This window comes from Canis lupus, chromosome 13, assembly GCF_048164855.1.
Source record: "Canis lupus baileyi chromosome 13, mCanLup2.hap1, whole genome shotgun sequence".
NCBI classification, from domain to species: domain Eukaryota; kingdom Metazoa; phylum Chordata; class Mammalia; order Carnivora; family Canidae; genus Canis; species Canis lupus.
The window spans coordinates 10,188,864-10,212,677 of record NC_132850.1 but is presented as its reverse complement, the minus strand read 5'-3'; the positions used below and the strand labels follow the sequence as shown (position 1 = coordinate 10,212,677).

General features: G+C 39.4%; 3 protein-coding genes across 25 annotated transcripts in view; 1 reads left to right on the top strand and 2 right to left on the bottom strand.

Moving 5' to 3' along the window:
• The window catches only part of ORC1 (origin recognition complex subunit 1), a 29,800-nt gene extending 29,400 nt beyond the window's left edge, over positions 1-400 (bottom strand). For all 4 annotated transcript variants that reach the window (XM_072772103.1, XM_072772102.1, XM_072772106.1 and 1 more), the window contains exon 1: positions 261-400. The gene's annotated coding sequence lies outside the window, so the exon portion shown is untranslated. The remainder of the gene's footprint in view (positions 1-260) is intronic.
• The window catches only part of TUT4 (terminal uridylyl transferase 4), a 133,630-nt gene continuing 110,075 nt past the window's right edge, over positions 260-23,814 (bottom strand). For 7 of the 20 annotated variants that reach the window (XM_072772081.1, XM_072772087.1, XM_072772085.1 and 4 more), the window contains 3 exons: positions 23,012-23,170; positions 21,980-22,095; positions 20,678-20,797 (listed from right to left, as the gene is read on the bottom strand). In XM_072772081.1, the coding sequence (XP_072628182.1) occupies positions 22,007-22,095; positions 23,012-23,170 (248 nt within the window). In that variant the 3' untranslated portion in view covers positions 20,678-20,797; positions 21,980-22,006. Of the gene's footprint in view, positions 1,415-5,976; positions 7,792-12,314; positions 12,498-14,865; positions 20,798-21,446; positions 21,641-21,930; positions 22,185-23,011; positions 23,171-23,814 lie in introns of those variants that run through there. The other 13 variants (XM_072772089.1, XM_072772091.1, XR_012005452.1 and 10 more) reach the window with 12 other exon arrangements.
• PRPF38A (pre-mRNA processing factor 38A) lies at positions 596-15,168 on the top strand. The gene is made up of 10 exons (XM_072772125.1): positions 596-858; positions 3,173-3,332; positions 4,862-4,983; positions 7,581-7,666; positions 10,369-10,479; positions 12,851-12,963; positions 13,538-13,564; positions 13,672-13,769; positions 14,220-14,268; positions 14,757-15,168. The coding sequence occupies exons 1-10, from the start codon at positions 729-731 to the stop codon at positions 14,797-14,799; spliced, it is 939 nt and encodes a 312-aa protein (XP_072628226.1). The 5' UTR covers positions 596-728; the 3' UTR covers positions 14,800-15,168.

The window sequence follows — 23,814 nt, the reverse complement described above, 5'->3', positions numbered from 1 at the left end:
GCCGCTGAGGACGGGAACGCTCACGCGTCTCTAAGGTTGGCTTCCGGTGCCTCAACTGCACTCTCAGGCCCTGGGGGAGTGGGAAGCCCTTTATAAATCGGGATGTGGAAAAGAATGCTCCTAATGGCCTTGGGACAGGGCCTGGCAGTCAGCAGCGCGCAGTGGATATCCGCTGGATGAATCAATGACGGAGTCCCCAGAGAAGAACTTCTCCAGTCTCCGCGGCTCCGACCCCCGTCCCGCCCGGGACTGCCACTCACCGGGCACCGAAGCCCTCCGCTCCCACCGTCTCCGCTCCGGGAGTTCGTCGGGCCGCAGCGACTCCAGCCTGCGCCAGCTGGACTGCTCTCAAAGCCACGCGCCGCACCGGAGCCCAAGCAGGTTGAAAATGAACCTCGCTAGGCAAGGTGGAGAAAAGAAAATTTCGCGCCAAAAGCCATGGCCCCGCCCCCAGGCTGCCCCACGTTGCGTCACCAGCCAGCCCTCTAGCCCCGCCCACCTACGCGAGGCGCGCGCCGTACGTCCGCCAACGTGCCGCGGCCATCATTGATTCGGTGGGCGACGCTGCTGGCGGAAGGAAGTTCTTTCCTTCGAAGCATTTCCGCTTCCAGATGGTGGTCTGAGTTGCTTAGGCTCCCTCCGCCTTTCTTGGTCTCTCTCCGGTTCGCCTTAACCTGGATGTGACGCATTAAAGGACCCGACGGAAGTAGAACTGAAGGCGTCCTAAGATGGCGAACCGTACGGTGAAGGATGCGCACAGCATCCACGGCACCAATCCTCAGTATCTGGTGGAGAAGATCATTCGGACGCGAATCTACGAGTCCAAGTACTGGAAAGAGGAGTGCTTCGGGCTGACGGGTGAGCGGGCGCGCGCGGACCCTCCTCCACCCTGGTGGCCCCGTTCCGCGGACGGGGCGCGGGGTACCGGCCCCGGCGGGAGACTGGAGCGGAGTCTGTCAGTCACACAGAAAAATCTAGCACCTGCTGTGTGCCTGGATCGATGTTGGTTGGGCTTTGGGGACACGTGTGAGTCTGCTGCGGCCTGATTCTGAGGGTGTCTGTTGGGTTCTCTGCGTCTATTCATATTTAACGATAATCTCCCGAGTTCTCAAACCCTCTTAAACTCGGAGACTCTGAAGTCCTTAAAGGAACCTTAACATACCTGAAGCCCAGTTCCTGGTCTTTCGTTCTCTAAATCTGCACGATAAAAATAAATAAATAAAAAAAATAAATCTGCACGATGTGCAGTTATTTCCACGTTCGGGTCCTAATAGAAACCTTAGTTCTTCCGAGAAGGCTTCCAAGCCTTGCAGTCTTCGAATTCTGGCTCCTGATTTTAGTAGCTCTGCTTTGCCGGTGAACGATGTATGCCTTCTTCTGCTGTAGAACGGGTATCTTGCCCACCTCAACGATTCTAAGGAGTAAAACGCGTCATGTATAAGGAGAATTTGGTATGGTTACTGGTGTGTATTTTAAGAAGCACCCAGCACTACTCTGTGCCATCACTGTCGCTGCCACGACCGCTGTGTGTCCCTGGACGTGTCACATCGTTTTTCTGAGTCACCGTTAAATTTTGGAGTTATGTGAATTTTGGGTGAATTTTGAGGCCTTTTCTCACTGCAGGTTCTCTCCTTGTATGATCTTACCTGTAGATGCCTTCAAATTTCTCTCTTCAGCCCAGATCGCCCTCTGAGATCTCAATCTCTAATTAAACAATCAGGCCAACTCAGTATGTCCAAAAGTGAACGTGTGACCTTTTTCCTCCAATGCTAGATTATGTTCCCTTGTTGTATAATTGTATTGCATCCTGCATCTTATTTTAACTATTTGTCGCATTTCAATTATTTTTCCAATGCTTTCTGCCTTGCCAGACTGTAAACTCTGTAAGAGTAGTAATTTTGTTCTTCTTTATCATTCTACCTATATCTCTAGTATTTAGTACCTGGCTGTAAGTGTCAACTGTAATGTTGAATGAATTAATAAGAATTTATCTTAAAGGAACTTGAAATCTGATTTATAAAATGATTTTCCACTAATGGAATCTCTCATACATTATTTGCTGTGTAACATGTAGATGTTAACATTTATTTGTACTGTCTCATTTAACACTCACTATAGCCCTTAAACTTTTACCTTTACTGTTCAGATTTGAACTGACAGTCAAAAAGAAAAAAAGGTAAAAAGACTTGCCCTAGAGTTCATATAGCTAGTGTTTATTTTTGAAAACAATTGTGGAAGGTTGCTTTTTTTTTTTTTTTTTTAAGACTATTTGAAAGAGAAAGACCCAGAGAGCACAAGTAGGGAGAGGGGCAGAAAGAGAGGGAGAAGCCGACTCCTGCTCAGCAGGGAGACTGACATGGGACTCAGTCCCAGGACCCTGAGATCATGACCTGAGCTGATGGCAGATGCTTAACTGACTGAGCCACCCAGGCATCCCTTGTAGAAGGTTATTATCCCTATTCTGTGGATGACATTTACTTAAAGTTTTTTTTAAAATTTTTTTTTATTTATTATTTATGATAGTCACAGAGAGAGAGAGGCAGAGACACAGGCAGAGGGAGAAGCAGGCTCCATGCACCGGGAGCCAGACGTGGGATTCGATCCTGGATCTCCAGGATCGTGCCCTGGGCCAAAGGCAGGCGCCAAACCACTGCGCCACCCAGGGATCCCGACATTTACTTAAAGTTATGTAGTTATTGGGTCGTATACTGTTGCTGTTTCTTTTAGCTCCAGATTTGGCTGCTTTTCTCCAGACATAATGGTGATAGACATGGACACTGGAGATAGACTGCTTACATGTAAATCCAGGCCCTGCTACTCTCCGGTGGTGGACATTGAGCAAGTCACTTAACATTTCTTAGCCTTCATTTTCCTTATCTGAAAACAGCCTCTGTGCAGGAATTTCATGGCTTGTTGTGAAGATTAAATGAGATAATATGACATGCTTAGGAGAATACGTGGCATATAGTCATCCTTTCTTGTATATTGGCTGCTGTTATTATTATTACTATTAATACACACACTTCTAATATTAAATTGTTGATTAGTATTGAGGAGCACCAAACCTTGAACTAACTTATCTCCATTTCAGACTGGGAAGAGCTTGGCCCTAAATTATCTGAGATGCCACTTTGTTTTTGTTTTTGCCTTTGTTTTTTTTTTTTTTTTTTAGCTGAACTTGTAGTGGATAAAGCCATGGAGTTGAGGTTTGTGGGCGGTGTCTATGGTGGCAACATAAAGCCAACTCCTTTTCTGTGTTTGACCTTGAAGATGCTTCAAATCCAACCTGAGAAGGATATCATTGTGGAGTTTATAAAAAATGAAGATTTCAAGTGAGTGAAATGTTGACTAGCTAATTTAAAAGCTTCAATTTCAGTGGGCCAGAATTTGGCTTCGGTTAAGAGGAGTGAAAGCAGTGTATCTTGTTTCAACAGAGTTCTACTCTAGGATTTTGGCTCCTGAGGTCTCCAGTGTGTATTTTGTCTGTTCTGATTGTATTGATCTTCTTTACATTCTCAGTCCTGGTAACTGCTCCTCTCCCCCAGAAAGCATTTCACAAATGGACTGAAAATATATTAAGCAGGAGTGAGCACTTAGTGTGTTCATAGCACTGGATGCTCAAAGATGAAGAAAACTACATCATGTGGTAGATAAGCAGGAGAACTTTGGTGTAGGTGGAGGGAGGTTCATGTCCAGGCTCTGTTACTTATTATGACCTTAGAGAAGTTTGTGAGCTTTACTTTCTTTACTTGTAAATGGAGATGATGATACCAGCTCAAGGTTGATAGGAGGGTTAAAGAAGATAGTGCTGTATATCTCACAACACAGTGCCTTTTGGTAAAGACTCCCAAAATGTCAGCTGCTCATATTCTTGTATTACTTATTCTCAAGGAACTCACAGACAAATATAAGAGACAAACATAGTAGCTAATTTTGTACCATCCTCTAAGGGATTTACATATAATCATTTACTTAACCTTCACAACAACCCTGCAAAATTATTATCTCCGTTACACAAGGTAGGAAACTTAGGACAGATTAATTTCCTTGAGGTCAGATACCTAGTAAGTGGTAAAGCTGGCTTCAGTGTTCAAATTCTTTACTATTCTGTTGTGTTTGTCATATAAAGAAACTGTTGAGTTTCAAATGCCTACTCGTTATTCCAAGTGAAGAATTTGAGTGGGTAGTTGGATATAGGAGAAAAGAAAAAGGAATCTTACAAAACAGTAACAGCTAGAAAATAGCTTTCTTACTATGTGCTATATGCTACGCTTAGCACTTTACACACATTTCTTACTAAGCCAACAAATTAGGCACAATCATCTCCATTTTACAAGAATTGAGAAAGCAAGTAACTTGCCTAATATAACAAAGTCAATAAGTAATGGAATCCAAATTGCAACGCAGATGACTTTTTTCCAGAACTAGCACTCTGTGCTGCCTAGCAACAATTATATATATTCAAGTGTATGTATATTATTTCTTGTACTATTAGTAAACATATTTTATATGTTGTTAAATTCAGTATCTCATTTGATTCTTAGAGTAATCCTTTAAGGTAAATTGGTTCCTATTTTCCTGTCATATATAGACTCTAAATAGACTCTAAATATGATAGACTCTGAAAGTTGAGCAACATGTCCCAAGTTCCTGCAGCCAGTAAGTGGTAGAATGGGAACTTGAACCCAGGTTTCCATATTTTAGCTTTCTTTCTGCTCCATGTTGCCTCAAAATTGCAGTTCTCTCATCGCCAAAGAAGAGAAAGAACTTGTTCATCCACTGCTTTCATGAGAAAAGCCAGGTATGCAACTCAAGAACAAGAACTTTTTAGGATGGCCTACTGTTTGTCTTCTTCTGTCAGGTATGTCCGCATGTTGGGAGCACTTTACATGAGGCTGACAGGCACTGCAATTGATTGCTACAAGTACTTAGAACCTCTGTACAATGACTATCGAAAAATCAAGAGCCAGAACCGAAATGGGGGTGAGTATGGTGCTAAGGGTCTGGACCTTCCTCCCTGAACCAGTTTTTATTTCACCAATATTTCTGCTGCCTTTTTTTTTTTTTTTTAAGATTTTATTTATTTATTCATGAGAGACAGAGAGAGATAGAGAGGCAGAGACACAGGCAGAGGGAGAAGCAAGCTCCATGCAGGGAGCCTGATGTGGGACTCGATCCCGGGACTCAATCCTGGCACTCGATCCTGGCACTCCAGGATTACGCCCTGGGCCGAAGGCAGGCGCTCAGCCACTGAGCCACCCAGGGGTCCCCATATTTCTGCCTTCTTGTTGTAACATTGTGAATGCCCATCATCGTTGTTGTTACGGTCTTCATTTCAGGTTCTTCACCTCCTGCATGGAGTATTCCATTAGACTCCTAGCTTCCTGTTAGTCTTGCCCAATCTGCCCTTGTCTGCCTACTTTTCCAACTACATCTTATATCAGTCTCAGTCTTGCATCATGTACTTTTTCCAATGTACTCCATCCCATCTGATCTGCCTCCAGAATGACCTCGTAAAAGCCTTACTCAGACCTCCCAAAGTTAGTTTTCCATGTGTTACATCATCACGGTTATTATTTTTTTTAATATTCTATTTATTTATTCATAAGAGACACAGAGAGAGAGAGGGGCAGAGACACAGGCAGAGGGAGAAGTAGGCTCCAAGCAGAGAACTCGACATGGGACTCGATCCCGGTCTCCAGGATCACGCCCCGGGCTGATGGTGGCGCTAAACCACTAAGCCACCTGGGCTGCCCTTTTTTTTTTTTTTTTTTTTTTTTTAAGATTTTACTTATTTGAGAGAGAGAGAGAACAGGAGCAGGATGGAGGAGGAGAGGGAGAAGCAGATTTCTCGCTGAACATTGAGCCCAACATAGGGCTCAGTCCCAGGACTTTGGGATCATGACCTGAGCCAAAGGCACACACTTAACTGAGCCACCCCAGTGCCCCATCATCACAGTAATTTTTAGTGGCCTCTTTTTTTTTTTCCCCAAGACTTTATTCATTGATTCATGAGAGACAGAGAGAGGCAGAGACAGAGGGAGAAGCAGGCTCCATGCAGGGAGCCCGATGCAGGACTCGATCCCGGGACTCCAGGACCATGCCCTGAGCCAAAAGCAGATGCCCAACCGCTGAGCCACCCAGGCGTTCCTTCTTCTCTAGCACTGTACTTCCCACTGCAGTATAAGTTAAGTGTACTCAGACTTACATAGGAATCCCACAGTGGGCAGCTCCATACATTTTACAAAGATATTTTTTGTGGAAAAGGCAGATTCAGGGTAATGCAGTCAAAACCTTTTTCTTCTTAGTGTCTAACTAGAATTTGCTTTTTACCTCTACATGTAACATTAAGAAATAGAAAGCCAAGAATTTGTTATTTTACTTTAAACTTTTATTAACTTATTACCTTGTTTATTGAATACATAATTAAGTGCCAGTATCATGCCAGGTACTGTGCTACATACTGAAAATAACATGGTGAACAAGATGGACATGGTTATGGCCGTCATGGAATTACTTATGTTTATATTATGTTAAAAACTAAGATGGGGTTACTCAACCTATTGACAATTTGATCCAGATGATTCTTTGTTATGCGGAGCTGTCCAGCCCATTGTAGGATGTTTAGCCATATCCCTGGCCTCTATCCACTAGTTGTGGGTGACAAAGTTAACTGCTGCTTGAGAACCACTGAACTAAGGTAATGTTTACTATAACAATTCTAAAAAGCTTTTGCTTTACCATATAAGATACATGCTGTATATTTAGAAATATAGCGGGTTCACATGAGAAATTGTACTTGAGTTATATAATCTATTCAAGAACATCACCGTGGGTGGCTTGGTTGGTTAAGCATCTGCCTTCAGCTCAGGTCATGATCCCAGGGGTCCTGGGAGTAAGCCCCGTGTCAGGTTCCCTGCTCCGTGGGAGCCTGCTCCTCCCTCTCCTCCCTGCTCTTGCTCTCCGTCTCTCTTTCTCTCAAAAAAAATAAAAAAATAAAAAAATAAAACTTTTTTATAAATAACATCACTCCTGGGCACTTGGATGGCTCAATTAAACATCTGCTTTTGGCTCTGGTCATGATCCCAGGATTCTGTAATTGAGTCCTACATCGGGCTCCCTGCTCAGTGGGGAATTTGCTTGTCCCTCTACCTCTCCCCCCTGCTGTACTCTCGCTCTCTTAAATAAAATCTTAAAAAAAAAAATCACCCCTATACCACTTAGATCTGTTTGTGCATGCTTTTGTGTTGGGTCTCCTGCTAATTGGGACAGCTTCATTCATCTCTTTATCCTCAGCTCCAAGAAGAGGCCTGATACAGATGGCCTCAGTAAAGGTGAGCTGAATGAATGAGGTAAGTGATGACAAGGCTATGAATGACTGTAGTTTGACCCCAGGTCTGATTAGTAATCCCTTCTCTGTAACCACACTGAGTGGTTTTATTAGTAAATGTGTAGGGAAGGGAGGCTGCAGAGGATTCACACTTTCTATACCAAGTATTTTATAATAGAGTCTTGCACTTTTATTTTTTGACTATATAAATTTATTTCCAAGTTGCCTGAGCATATGATTGTTCTTTCAGAGTTTGAACTGATGCACGTAGATGAGTTTATTGATGAACTGCTGCACAGTGAGAGAGTCTGTGATATCATTCTACCCCGGCTACAGGTAAGAGATAAAGGTCTCTTATCAGAGTTGCCCTTCTTTCCCCAAGACAGGGACAGAGGAGTACACATACACAATAAAACACTGAAGCCTATGATCTCAGGGGTCCTCTTAACTAGTCTTCATACCTATGAAAAAGGGGATTGGGAGAGAAAAACAGAAGTAAAGTATTTGAAGAGTGGGGCTTTAAAAGGGAGTAATACAGGGTGCCTTTGTGGCTCAGTGGTTGTGTGTGTGATGGGCTCAGGGTGTGATCCCAGGGTCCTGGAATTGAGTTCCACATCGGGCTCCCCGCATGGAGCTTGCTTCTCCCTCTGCCTGTGTCTCCGCCTCTCTATATGTATGTCTCTCATGAATAAACATTTTTTTTTTAAAAAAAGGTAACACAGGAAATGACTTTTTAAAATGTTATATGAAGGAAATTGTAGGCTGTAAAACAGATAAGAGGGTCAGGAGTGGTAGACTAAGATCTTAATCTCTTAAATGTCAAACTTTATAACCCTGTTTAGTGATAAATGAGTATCCATGAAGCACTTTTCAGGAATGGGTTTTGCAGAGTATTATTTAAAACTACTGTTAAATACAAAGGGAAAACAGTAGGTTGCCTAAAGAGAAAAGGAATGATCTATAATGGAGAGATGACTGAGCAGGGGAATAGATTAAATTTCTGGGTTGTTGTTATAGCTGACTAGCTGTGGAACCTGGTTTTATTTTCCCATTTATGAAATGGGGGACTTAGACTACTTCACTGGTCTTTAAACTACCCTGTGGGACTGTTTAAGGCTACAGAGAGGAATAAAAGGAAACAGCCCACATATTCCAACCAGAGTAGCTCTTTTTTTCTCTAAGGCACATATTGAGCTTGAAAGTGAGATTTCATTTGAACAAAGGCTTTTTTTTTTTCTTTTAAATGGCTTTATTAATGTATAATTGATGTACATTAAACTACATGTATTTAAAGTGTGCAGTTTGGTAATTTTGCCATTTGTGTGTACACCCTTGAAACTCTTCACAGTCAAGAATAGTGAACCTACTTGTATGTGCTGTTTTTTTCCTTATTACTCAGCATAGTAATATATGTTTCACGATAATTCCTTCAAAGTAGGAAATAGAATGAATTGCAGATATCTGATAAATGGGTCAGATGAGGCAGCAAATCAGCTGGATAAAAAGTAGTTGGTAGATGAGTACTCACATTTAAATGCAATGTACCAACTCTTCCTCCACAGCGATCCAGTAATAGGACTCTATAAAAATCCTAAAAATATGTATGCTATATCTGTTTTAGTCTGTATTGGCTACTGTAAACTGTGTAGTGAAGAGACTTCAAAACTGAAAATCTGCTTTCAGGGCCCAATTCTCACACTTCATTGTGGTTATGTTAACTGTCATTATTATTAGCTGCTCTCATTTTTAGAAATACTATAAGAAATGGATTATTTTGAAGTACAATTATAAGGGTTCGAAAACCCATTCAGCTTTAAAGCAAGCCAATTGATGCAGATAAGATGGTCTGAATAGAGTCTAGAAGACCGCAAAACATGCCTCACTGAGAGAGAAACTGAAATCTGACTGGTGTACATTTTATCACCAAGAAGTGTGGTCTGGTGTGGGTCTGTGTGTCCTGGAAGTGACCCTTAAGAACACCTGCTCTGATTCTGTTCTTATTAAGCACCTCATCAATTTAGCTTCTGATGTGTCCTGTCCTGACATTCCAAGAATCTGCTCTGGAATAAATTCTAATTTCATCAAACATCAATACTGTGAATTAATATATCGATTTTAGTCTGAGCATTAGGGATTTGGGATGCCCTGTCTGATACGGTCCTAGATCCCAAACTATGGTGATTGTGTAACTGAAGAGCCTTTTTCCAAGGAGCTCTTTAATGAGGATTGACTACACAGAGTGGTATCTTTGTTTCACTTCTGCCAACCATTATAGAATTTTGTTAGAGATAAGCTAAATGTTATTATTTTAGGACTATCCAACATTCTTTATATCCTGGGCACAAGAAAATGGTAAGGGATCGTATGACTCAGGCAGTCCCATTTGGCATTTTTGAACTCATCCTTGCCTTTCAGGTCCTTAATCACACAATAAGCCAGCTAAGCCACATCTCAGAAGAAAATGGAACAAGAAGATGGATCGTGTATATCCTATAGTTTGTTCAAAATGTGTGACTCTACTAGACTGTTCCCTAAATCCCAGGTCAAGTAAAGTTGATGCTATTCCAAACCAGGACCAAGACAATCTTCAGCCCCCAAACTGGGCTGGGCCTCACTGGGTCTCTTAGGGTAGATTTTGCTTTTACCCTGTCTTGGAACTACCAGCCACCAGTCACAGCTCTGAACTTACATTGGCCCTTGTATATGAAGCTCCCCCCTTTTTTTTTTTTTCAGGGCTACATCTATATTGATTGATATTTCAGTGACTTTTAAGTGTAAAAGATCACAGAGAATAGAGCCAACAGAAAATGAAGTTCCCTTCAACTTTGTATTTATGTAATTACAGGGGGATGTAAAAGTATAGATTCCAAGTATGTTAAATTCCTTAAGAAAATTTTGAACTGTCTGGAATATCTTTGAAATGAAATTGCCTCAGCTGTTCATCACCAGTTTCCCGTCTATCCCAGAGCCCCAGTGTCAGGGGTTCAGGACATAGAGGAGACAACAAAGCCCCCTGACTCTCATTATGCTTTCTGTAGAAACGCTATGTGCTAGAGGAAGCTGAGCAACTGGAGCCTCGGGTTAGTGCTCTAGAAGAGGACATGGATGACGTGGAGTCCAGTGAAGAGGAGGAAGAGGAGGATGAGAAGGTCAGGCACCTGGGAGCTTAAGGGTTCAGGAGGGATAATTACTGGGAGGGGATGAGGGGAATGGTCCTTCCTTGTTTTGTTTTCCGACTTTAATTTTTAACTTTAACCAAAAAATACAATATTTATCATTTAAGAGTATGGGCATTGAAGTTAAATAAGGCTTTGATTCATATCTCAGCTCTCCATAATCTTGTGTAAATTAATCTCTGTCTTTCCCTTAGTAAAGAAGAATGATACCTATTAGGATTATTATGAGCATTAAATGAGGTGATATACATAAAGCCCATTGCATATTGGACATTATAAGTGACTCACAGTTGGTAGCTATTAATATAAATACTTAAAATAATAATACTGTTCATAGTTGAACCTATCCTAAGGATTAAGCTAGCTTAAGGAAAAAAATAATACCTACTGCATGGTCATGTTTTTTACTAGTTAAAATGTTGACAAGTTGAAAACAGCCCAGCTGTCAGGAAGCAGTCAGGTTAACTATTAGCTCAACAGGCTTTTAGCCATTAAAACTTATGAAAAGTATATGATGTGGAAATGCTTATGGTTAGGAAAGAAGGATCTGAAACATCCATGTTTAAAATATAATACTCTGTATCCAAAAAGGGTGGCGGGGGGGGGGGGGGGAATAAAAGAAACGGTGGATACTGACTGTAAATGGAAGTGTAGCTCTGAGCCAGTAGGCTCCCTTTAAGAAGTGCAAAAGGAAACATTCGTTCATGAATTTAAAGACTTCTAAGGCTGAGGTGCTTTTTTGTGGTGAGTGAACCAAAAGTAGTCATTCTGTTTTTCCTTTTTTTAATGGATTTCAATCACTTTCAAAGTGGAGAGAATGTGCCTCCATTTACCCGTCACCTAGCCGCCATAGTATCAACTCAGCCATTTTATTTTTTTTCTAATGTCTTCCAAATTGTCCCCACACCAGTTTTCTTGACATAGATCACAATCATCAGTATATCTCATCCGTATCTCAGAAGAAGCCTAACCATGATAACTATTATCACCCCCAAATCATCAGTAATTTCTTAATGTCAAATATTCGGTATTGAAAGGAACATATTTTATGTTAACCAGAATTTAAATAAAACTTGAAACAAGGAAATAAAATATTCAGTATTCACATTTCCCCAATTGTCCTATATTTAATAGTTTGAATTAATATTCAGAGAAGGTCCATAAATCAAGTCATATTATTTTACACAGATTTTTACAATCTGTATTTTTCTGATTATGTCCCTGTGGGGTCACTTAACATGTTTGTCTGTCCCTTGTATCTTCTGTAAACTCTTAGATCTGGAGGCTCAATTGGATTTGAGGTTTTTGTACCCTTTGTAGTAAAGCAACACTACTTCATAGGTACTCGTGTGTACTCTTCGTAGGGTGAGCAAAGTCTGTTTCTCTGCCTTATTAGGAACCACTGTGCCTAAATGATCTCTGCCTAGACCCATTAGGGGTTATAAAATCATGATGTTCTAATTCTTTGCTTTTTCATCATGTTACCTATAACACTGCTATAAAATCTCCCAAGTCAATACTTAGTTTTTCTTAGGTACAGTTGATATAGAAAAGAGAAATACTGGGTTACTTATCAGTTTTTAAAATAATGAGTTGAGTCCATAATATCCTCCCAATGTGATGAATGTGCTTTTGTCCTTGGTAACATAAACTCATGGATTTAAGCTAATTGGAGGTGTTTTGAACCAGGTCCTTGTTGATGATGAAATCGTCCCCTCTTTGGCCAAAGGATCACTCCCCCCCCTCCCCCCACACACACACTTGACTCATGAGACTGACAACAACCATGGTAGTCTCAGACTCCTTACCTTCTGACGATACATTCTAGTCACGTTTTATGCTTCTGGCCCCAATCTGAAATTGCCATTTTTCCAGGGAGCCATTGGTTTCATTTACAGGGAAAATGGTATTTAGATACCACACTCTGGGCACTATAAATGCTCATTGCTATGGGTTTGGTTGGTGTTTCTAGGTCTTTACAGTTGGCAAACCTAGAGGAAAAATTTAAGAGTAAAGTACACTTTGTACTTAATTTTACTGATCTTACACCTCTCTTTTCACATTGGAAATCCAACCTTTTAAGGAGATACATGTAATTACTTAGCTCTCACAATTCTCACATAGTCCCAGAATAGTGGTACCAACACTGGAATAGTAGGATTATTGGAAACGGTTTTTTATTTGGTAGTTCTTTTTGTCCTTAGGGTTATCTATGTATTATTGTGTTTTAAATTCACTTGAAGGTAGAATTTGGGACAGGTTGAGGAGGGGAGTGTATGTCCTACCCCTAAATAGTTCTGTGTTAAGTCTGTGCTCAGCGTTGACCTATCCATTTCTTTCCCAGTTGGAGAGAGTGCCATCACCTGATCATCGCCGGAGAAGCTACCGAGACTTGGACAAGCCCCGTCGTTCTCCTACACTGCGCTATAGAAGGAGTAGGAGCCGGTCTCCCAGAAGGTAAAGCCCTAATCCTTGGCCTCTTCCAGGGAAACTTTAAGCCTGGTAATTAATACAGAAGTTTGGATTTCAGGGAAGGAAAAAATTCAGGTTGTGGGGAATGTTTGCCCAGTATAGGAATTGCTATAAAACCACCACCTGCAAAATCTCCGTGGTAGATGATAACCATTTATTTAGTTCACAAGTCTGCATCAGTGATTTAAGCTGGGCTTGGATAGGCAGTGTAAGTTCACGTACCTGTTTTGTGGTCAGCTTTCTATTGGCTTTTAACGAGGATACCTGGGGCAACTCATCTCTTCTGTGTGTGTCTCATTCTAGGCTAAGTTAGGCATGTTCCCTCAACTGTGACAGAATTCAAGAGCAGACAAGCTCAATCATGCAAGTTTCCTTCCAGTATCTGTTGGTATCACATCTGCAGATACCCCACTGGCCAAAGCAGGTCACATGGCCAATCCCAGACTTAGAGTGGGAGGATTCTAATAAAAAGTTATGTAACAAAGGTCATGGATAAGAAGTGGGTGAATGTTTGAGCAGTGCGCCTAACTAAGGTTCTTCCTCTTTTCTTTCTGTGTAGGCGGAGTCGGTCTCCTAAAAGGAGGAGGTAGGCCTTCAGTTGACTTGTAATGAAGGATACAGCTTTTGGGGGATGGAGGGGTGTGATGTGAGTATAAATGTCAGAAAAAGGAGTCTAACCAATCATTTCCACAGCCCCTCCCCTCGCCGAGAAAGGCATCGGAGCAAAAGCCCAAGACGTCACCGCAGCAGATCTCGAGATAGACGGCACAGATCCCGCTCCAAGTCCCCAGGTATAATATTTGGGACTTTTGCTATTGGTTATCTTAAATGTAATAGATGCTTGACCTTCTCCAGGACAGGAGTGCCTAGCTATATGACTGCTTAAAAAAAAAGGAAATGAAAATCTGCAAATTAAGAATTCACATCTTTACTTTCTCATAAAAGCTTTACTGAAAGAATGATGAACTTCACTTTTTTCATCTGAAATTATAGGAATTAAGACCCTATGTGATGTTTGTGAAATTAACCATAACCCTCAAATGCATATGAAATGGATTCAGTTCTGGCACTCCACCGTAAACAAGCACCCCCATAAACAGTCCAGACAGGTGCTATCAAGATGTGTGTCTAGCATAAGCCAGAAAAAAATATTATGCCGGTGAAAGGGATTGAAAGAAGTGAAAATGACAGTGGAAGAGTAGGTGGGTAGAGTACTTATCTAGTGGCCTTTTCTTCCCCAGGTCATCATCGTAGTCACAGACACAGGAGTCACTCAAAGTCTCCTGAAAGGTAGGGATTGACTTATTTTAAGAATTTTTTTTACTCAAACTTCCAATCACACAACTAAGTCAGACCTGAAATTTTGTTTTAATGGGGATATTTAGGAACTTTATTCCAGGACAAAATTGGCCTATTGCCCTGAGAATTACTAGGATTATGTATTTGTTCTGTGTTATTTTGTTTTTTCCATGTAGGATTGCAGCTTTGGAGAGTGGGCCATGAGCTTTGGTCTCAGGAGACCTGTGGTTAAGTCCCAACTTTGTTAACAATTAACAGTTGGGTGACATTGGACAGGTCACTTTCATTTGATAAACTTTAAGATAGTAATACTTGCCTCAGTGTTGCGCTTAGACATAACACTAAGCACATTTAATGAATACTAGATGTCATTTCTGTCCCCATCAGTATCAGCATACATACATCTTCCTCAAAAGTTCTTGCCTACCTTCTTAAACAGCTGTTAAATTTATTATGGTTCATATGTGTTACCATTTCAGATCTAAGAAAAGCCACAAGAAGAGCCGGAGAGGGAATGAATAATGGACTCAGTTTGGTATTAGATCAGATGGCCACCTGTGGATCTAAAGGCATCTGTCTTTGTGGAAGGATTAAGATCTTACTCCCCAGGCAGCTATGAGAATATTTTAGCTCTTTGTAACCAATTTCTCTCTTTTTTTTTTTTTTACTTAAGTGAAAGAGGTGCTGAGTTTTGTATCTCTCTTTGAATTGTAATCCATTTGAGGAATAGTGCTTCCCAAGGGCTGCTTTTGACCCCTTTGTGCAACCAATCTTGACTGTACTCAAATTTACAATGGTAGAAAGGATTTGAGGGGTGGAGAGGATGAGTGACAAGGACAGGATGTGGCTGCCTGTTGACCTTTTGTTATTAAATTTTACACACCCATTTTCCATTTTTCTGTAGTTTAGTTTTGTTTTGCTCCATTATGGGAACTGTTCTGAGAATTCTGAGATTTATTGCTGCTGATAGTACACTCAAAAAATCAAGTCAGTAAAACCTACAACCTCCAGCTTCTCCCCGCCCCCCGTCCCCCCCCCCCCCCCAACCATGTAGGAATATTAGTAGGAAAACTGACGAGTTAGCAGCAGCTTTGTAAGAAGAAAATGCATTCAAAAGTAAGGCTTCTCTGGATCATTGGATCATAAGCTAAGGCTTCTCTGGACCAGTTACGTTGAACAGTTCAACAATGAAACTTAAATACCTTTTATACAACATAATATAATGTATGTTCTTTTTCCCCAAGAGCCTTGGATTCTAGGTTATGGTGCTCAGCCTTTATCTTGTAAGCACTGACATTTATCCAAGTATAATCAGTAGCAGTAGGGTACTAAGACTGAAAAGAAGAAATTATCTAATAACCCCTCAGGGGTTTTGACCTGTATTGCTGGAAAACAGTGCCATTCATTCACAAGGCTAGAAAATAGAACAGGGAGAGGCCAGGCTTTAGAGGGGCATATGGTGAAAGTTGTGTTGGTAGGAAAAAATGATGCATTCAGTTTATCCTAAAGTGTAATTAGAGACTGCTGTAATATAAATAGGAACTGGAGTTGAGCCAAGAGATCTAACCCTGAATTGACAACATTTAGGTAACTGTGAAAGAAGTAGAATTAAATGGAATTGATTGCCCATTGAGGTGTGTGTTTATGTAAGAAAAACCAACAACAGAATAATTGGCAACACTCAACACTGGTGAAAGGAAGCAGTGCAATCAACCAACTGAAAATGTAAAGGAGCCATTCAAGAAAGGTAGGAGAATTAGGAGACAGTATGTTGAAGAAGCTAAGTCTGAGGATTCAGAAGCAAAATAAGAACTGTAAGGTGTCCACAGGCGTTGACAATAGGGGGTATTGGGATCTTTGCTAGAAGAGTTCAGTCTACCAGTACTTACCTTTCCTCCTTTAAAAAGGGAAAAGTGAAAAAAAAGGAGTGGGGAGAGGGAACAATTTTGACTTCCTGCAGCTCTGGACCCAGCAAGAATTATGAAGACCAACTGCCTCACAGGTTCCAGTTTCCTGGGAAGCTTTATCTGGTCATAAAATAAACATTCTTTTGATTGCTGTTGACTTGAACTTTGCAGCAACGTTAAAGCATTTTGGGATATTTGAAATTTCACATTCTTCAGAGATTCCTCTCCTGATGATACTTGAGCTAATAAAAGTTGACCATAAGAGCTATTGTTATCCATTATACAACTATATATAGGACTGCCTTTAAGGATTAAATATAAGCACATCTATTTACATCTGTTAATAGAGTCCCAGCAGTTAGTTATTTCTTTACCAAAATGATCTAGATGCAAAGAAATGTCTCTGGTTTAATGACCTATGGACCAATCAAGTTATCATCCTGTATTATTGTTAAAATATTCACTTTAAAGTCTAAGATAAAAAATTCAAATACCTGCCCCTGCCCCCCCTCCCAAAAAAAAACCCATGCAGCTTTTAATAACAGAAATAAGCCTCCCCAAACAAACTATGAATGCATACTTACTTATTAGGTATATGGTGAAATCTGAATCAATAGTACAGCCAACCTATAGCAGGAAATAGATTGTTCCCATTCTTTCTTTAGTTCAAAGAGCTAAGAGTTCTTGAGTGGGATGTGTTGAACATCTCTCTAAAGATTTGGTATATTACTGAATTCCAGAAGAGGTGGAGCTAAAGACAAACTTGGCTGAGAGCCATTTCTGTCATCTGTGTGCTAGCCTACTGGATGAGGTCTTGGAACTGTAGTATTCTAACTTTATTTGACTGGTCTATTAAGAAACATTTTACATCTGTACACATATATTCTGTAACTAAAACAGATGTCAGGAAAAAATTCTTTATGTAAAATTGATGTATTTCCTGTACAGTATTTTTTTAGTATGTTTTTAATATTGGATGTAAACCACTAAATTGATTTCACTTCCTAAAATATGGTGAAAGTCTTCCAATATAATAACCCAACTGAAAGCTCATTCCTCTAGCCTCTTTCCATTATTTCTATCATATAGATTGACCTACGGTTAAATAAGTATTAATGAGATAAGAATGATCACAGATGCTGGTCACTCCCTACAGAAAGTTAAAGTAGTACGTTCTTCACAAAGACTATAGCAAAGTGATGTTTTAAATGCACAAAGTATAAAAGAAGTTCAAAGATGATATTAAAACCTAAGATGGAAAATAAGCTTAATAGAGCTTAACTGAAGATCTGAAAAATTGGAGAAAAGCCTTTTTAGAAAACAGTATAAAATAAGGCATAGAGAGAATAGGCTGGAGGAAATAAATACTGAAAGTCATAGAAAACTTAAAAGCTACAAAGATAATAAAATACCTGAAATTGGGATCCCTGGGTGGCTCAGCGGTTTAGCGCCTGCCTTTGGCCCAGGGCGCGATCCTGGAGTCCCAGGATCAAGTCTCACACCGGGCTCCCAGCATGGAGCCTGCTTCTCCCTCCTCCTGTGTCTCTGCCTCTCTCTCTCTCTCTCTCTCTCATAAATAAATAAATCTTAAAAAAAAAAAAAAAAAACACCTGAAATCCTACATAGGCATAATTTACATTATTAATGAAGAGAATTGAGCAAATTAGATAAAATTTTCCTGAAATAAAAAGCAAAGCTTCAAGAAATATCCTAATGAATTTAAGATATAAAGGATTATAGGGATATACCTAAGCAGAGAAATCAAGTCTTATATAAAAGAGAAAACTTCAGAAGCTGGTCTCCTATAGCTCTAAAGGTCTGCAGAAAATAGTGATAGGAATTTTATACCTAGCCAAAGCTGTCTTTAAAACATAAAAAGAAGGGTGCTTGGGTGGCTCAGTCAGTTAAATCTCTGCCTTCAGATCAGTTTATGATCCTAGGGTCCTGGGATCTAGCTCTGCATCAGGTTCCCTGCTTTTCCCTCTCTTCCTTGCTTGTGCTCTCTCTTGCTATCTCTGTCTCTCACAAATAAAATCTAAATAAAAACAATGGGAAATAATTGTAGAACTCAACTTATATGTGAACACTGTCTATATAAGAAATAATATAGGGACACCTGGGTGGCTCAGTTCTGGAGCATCTGCTTTTGGCTCAGGTCATGATCCCAGGGTCCTGGGATCAAGTCCTGCATCAGGCTTCCTCTGAGGAGCCTGCTTTTCCCTCTGCCTATGTTTCTGCCTCTCTTTGTGTCTCTCATGAATAAATAAATAAAATCCTAAAAAAATTAATATAACCAAGAAGTAGAGGAACTGGTAAACATTTTTTTCATAACAGGAGCCATGCATGATCTCTAACTAAAACATACCTGAAAACTAGGAAAAAATAACCAGCCTCTTTAATGTTTTCTAGAATTGTCCTAAATTTTAAGGGGAATCTTTTAGAACTAATCTTTTTTTCTACTAAAGTTTAGAAAAAAACTTTTGAGTATTTCATCTCACATTTTGTTAAATCCAAGTGAAATTAACCTGATGATGTATACACACATACATATATATACACATATATATTAGATTTTATTTATTCATGAGAAACAGAGAGAGGCAGAGACACAGGCAGAGGGAGAAGCAGACTCGCTGTGGGGAGCCCAATTGCAGGACTTGATCCCAAGACCCCCGGGGACCAGAACCGGAGCCACCCAGGTGCCCCAACTTGCTATATTTAGTAAACAGCATATGAGCCCACTTTTCTAAAACTCTATGTATGTGTGTCTATGTTTAAGAAAGATCGTTGGGGCTAGGGGAAGGTGCCTAGCTGGCTCAGCTGGAAAAGCATGTGGCTCTTGGATCTCAGTCACAAGTTCTAATCCCACATTGGGTGAATGAGAAAATAAAAAGTTGGAATGGATAAAGTTCACCAGCTATTAATGGTATTTATTTCTGGTTGATGGTCTTTTTATACTTTGATTTTTATACTTTGTTTTTATTTAATGTTTCCTTTTTTTTTTTTAATACATTTAAATTATCCTTTAAGGAAAAAAAATGAATTGTTTGGACTTTAAAGTTATTTGATAAGCTTACCAACACAGTTTATATACTGTTTGCTGGGACCACAAAAATGGTAACCAGCTTTCCTGGAGGCAATTTGGCAGTATGTAGCAGGAACTTATAACTTTTATCCTTTTTACTGAATAATCCCATATATGAATATAAATTCACCATACTAGAATAATAAACACAAAAATAGCTTTATCCTATCATTTTACATATTATTATATATGAGAAAAGCAGAAATGCCCATCAGTAGAGGACTAAACAAATAAATGGTACATCATTAATATTCATAGTTTTGAATGATCTTTAATGACAATGAAAATATTAATATTTCCATGTCATTAAACATTATACAAAACATTTCAAAACAATACAATCTTATGTGTGGGGTGTATGTGTACTCTGCAGAAGATTGATAATTTGAGCACTTTTCAATTGCTCCACAATGAATCTGAATTCACAATCACAAAAGTTTACAACTTTGAGAAGTTTGCATACTTCTAAAACTGAGCAGCTACTGTATAAATGACAAACTAAGAGTATTCTATTTTTCCACTTGCTACAGTTTTGCCATTTATTGAGCACTGGTAATTGCTAAAGGAGACACAAGTCATAGAGGCATTCCTTCATTTCACTTCACAGATACTGCGTTTTTTTGTTGTTATTTTTTTAAACCAAGGTTTATGGCAACCCTCCATAAACAAGTGTATTGGTTTTTTGTCTAATGGCATATGACAGAGACACCAAGTTGTCTGTATCGTATTTTGGTAACAGTAATCTGTGTCATGGTTTGGGTGCCACAAATTCTGCCCATGTAAAATAGCAAACCTAACAAATGGTTGTTCTGACTGCTCTGTTGACTGGCCACTCCCCTGTCTCTCTCCCTCTTTGGACTTTCCCATTCCCTGAGACAACAATACTGAAATTAGGCTAACTTTTAACCCCAATGGCCCTGAGTGTTCAGGTGATATGACAGGGCGATTGGTGTGGCAAACTTCAGTTGTCCTATTTCAAGAAATTGCCACAGTCACCCCAACCTTCACCAACTACCACCCTGATCAGTCAGCCCTCAGCATCAAGTCAAGACCTTCCACCAGCAAAAAAAATTACAACTCACTGAAGCTCAGCTGATGGTTAGCATTTTTTTTTTTTACAATAAAAGTATATTTAAATTAAGATGTGAATTTTCAACATAATGGTACTGCACACTTAATCAACTACAATAGTGTAAACATAACTTCTATACACTGGGAAAATCAAAAAAGGCATTTGACTCACTTTATTGCAGTGATCTGGGACCTAACCTGCAAGATTCTGAGGTATGCCTATATTTTAACACAAAAGCATACAACTGGGCCAGCTATCTCATTAACAAAACAAATAAGCGAACTCTACCATTTAGTAGGATTCTGAGAGATACTGATCTTAACATTTAATAAATACCTTTTCAGGGCTGCAAATATGGCAGGAAAGCCCTCAACCTCCTGCAATAGATTTCAAGCATCTTGCAAGCTGGAAAATATGCCAAAAGCCCAGGTAGTCTCCTATTTAAGTAATGCATATCTGAGGAAGCAGAACAAAGATAATACACTGTCCTTAAAATACATTTGTATTTACTTATTCTGCAAATTTCCAAATCTATACAATCATTTAGTCCAAAATCCCTGGCAAATATATAACTGGGGGGGCGGGGGGTGTTCAGATAAAATTACCTCACTGCAGTGTACCAAAACACCACCCAATAAACAAAAATTTTAATTTCAACTATACTCAAGTGACCACAACCATTACTGGTAAAAACCATCTTGGGAAGTGTGCATTCCAGGTAGTAAGAGAACTCAGAATGGATAATCTGGCACATGCTAGTACTTCAGTAAATAAGAAATATCTCCCTCCACTCTGTCAGTATCACTCTGTTTAAAAACTCTCCTTCAAAACATCTGTTTCAATTCTCTTTCCAACATATAAATGTGCTACCTTGGATTTCACTTTGTTTTGCACCTCAGTTTTCTCAATGATAGAATGGAGATAGCATATGTTTCTGTCAACTTCATATGGGTATTGTGAAGATCCAGTAAAAGACATAAAAAAGATCCTTGGATCTCTAAAACTAATTCTGTAATTTTGAATACTCTATTCACAGAGAGTAAAACAAGTCTCTAAATTGTTACATTGTATTTCCATGATCTAACAACCATATAAATTAACCAAATTTGACTCTTGTCAAAAAGATTTATTAACTTAAAATAGAATTACTTCAAATACAGACAAAAGCAACATTCTGTTCAAGTTTGAATATTTTCAATATACAAGAATGTAAAAGAAAAAAATTCTGAATCTTCATGTTGTAGTTTTATTTTTTTTCTTTTTTTTTTACCTTTTAAAAAGTTTTGGCACTACAAGGTTCTGTAAAGAATAGAAGTGACAAATTTAAAACACATGAAAGTTTTTCCTAATTCTTAAGAACAATATATATATAAAGTCTGAAGCAACCAAAGTATGAATACAGCTAATAGAAAATAAAGAATGTAATTTTTAAATTCTCTCTTTATACAATTCATCAAGATTAAACAAAACAAAATTCCCTTAAAAATAGGGTAATAAAATAGATGAAATTTGTATCACTCAATTTGGTGATACTAGTAAAAACTATAGTTCATATTTATATACAAATAATACAGTCTTTAAAAACAGTCTTAGAATTTAAATAAGCTATCTAAACGTGTTAAAATTTTAAATCAGGACCTGATTTGTTTTGTTTTCCATTAAATGTCACTTTTTCTGCTGAATGTAACTGACATTGAGGTACGGATACCCTTGAGACAGCAGGATTGGCTGGTTGCTGTGCATCGGTAGACCAGCTGAAAGAAAATGGACTCGCATTACTCCGACACGTTTCCTCTTGGTGGGTGGGGACAACGCTCTCTACACCGACGGGTGGCACATCTGTCTGTTGGACACAACACAGACAGGAAAACTGAAAGGCTTGTGCCTGTTTATCTGAAAACCCTTAGAATTTAACTTGTAGCTAGTTCTTTTTTTTTTTTTTTTTCTATAAAGAGGACATAACACATGTCAAAACATTTAGCAGGGGAAGGAGGAGGGCAGAAGGGAAATGGTATGTGAAAGAAAAGAGAGATGAAGAGGAGGAAAACAACAAATTCACCAAGGAAGAACTTCAGACTCCCCCTACAACCCCACCGAGCCCTAACCAAAAGTAACCAAAAGTAACTTTCCTCAACCCTAGTTCTTTACTCTGAAGAATAAGCACAGTCAGTGCTCTGCTACTTGATAATACAGGGATGCCCCTGTACTACATGGATAGTTTAGGAAGGCTAAATGGAGTCTGCACCAGTGGCTTCCCCTTAAAGTTATCATTTCATTCAGTCAACATTTCCTGAGTCCCTTAAGTTCTTGAACTCCTAGTTATATTATTTTTTCAGCTAAGAACTCTTCTCCTGTAATCTCCAGGAAAAAAAATCCTGTATCTCTAGTTCAAACGTCAAAATCTTGTGTGAATTGATCCCTAATGTCCATATCTCCTGTTAACTCTGGTCCTGTTCTTGTCTATTTTACATGCCTGGCTCTCCTAATAAAATATGCATTAGGTATACAAGTTTTACTTAATTCTTGCTTGAACAACAAGCACCTGACACACAGTATGCTCTCTTTATTGAATGCATAAAATTTTACTCCTTGTTTCTGGCCTTCACGTAGCTTCCTTTGTCCCAGAGTAAAACCCACCCAGCCTGTTAATGAATTTGTAAGCAACGGTACCTTGAGTATAGAACGGTTTGTTGGGCTGAAATCTGGCATTTCCCTGATGCATGAAGTTTTGATGCAAACCATAAGGCCACGAAGCTGGGACAAGAGGGAAATGGGGACGTGGTGCATGTTCCCAAGGAATTGGAGGATTTAGTCCTGGAAAGCCTGGCTCTGCATTTTAACAAGACAGGAAAGACATACTTTAAAACATCAGTTTGTTCATTTAAATACACCTTCATTCCACAAAGATATATTGAGTACCTACCACTGGACAAGAACAATGCTAAATGCGAGGATATCAAAGTTTTTAAAGAATCAAATATGTAACTGTGTTCAAATTACTCATAAGAGAGACATACAAGAGGATGACATATAATATGTGGTCACTGCTGGAATAGATGGGTGGAAGGTGTTCTAGAGAGGGCACTAACATATTTGGTTCAAGGATAGAGAAGGTTTTTCTAGGATGATTAAATAGAATTTTTAAGCACAAGGAACAAGTTAGGCAAAATGGGGCAAAGAGGGCATTTTAGACAGAAGGAATAGCATGTACAGGAAACAGGAAAGCACAGAAGTTTGGGAAGCTGCAAAACAAATAGCAATACAAAGAAAGGAGTAAAGGCAGGGAGTGATAAGAAAAAAGGCTGGACAGGGTAAGGTAAAATTTACATTTCAAAGAACTACAGTACATCATTAAGGAGCTTACATTTTACCCTAAAGACAATGCCAACTATCCTAGAAATAATTATATCATGGCCTGAAAGTTGATTCTATTAGAAACTAAAGCACCTGGTGTAATGGTTGAGAACTTGGGC

Excerpts from the sequence above, each read along its gene's own strand:
- PRPF38A (XM_072772125.1), top strand. The coding sequence starts at position 729 with ATGGCGAACCGTACGGTGAAGGATGCGCACAGCATCCACGGCACCAAT. Across the intron at positions 859-3,172 it reads GGAGTGCTTCGGGCTGACGG|CTGAACTTGTAGTGGATAAA; the intron begins GTGAGCGGGCGC and ends TTTTTTTTTTAG. Across the intron at positions 10,480-12,850 it reads AGGAAGAGGAGGATGAGAAG|TTGGAGAGAGTGCCATCACC; the intron begins GTCAGGCACCTG and ends TTTCTTTCCCAG.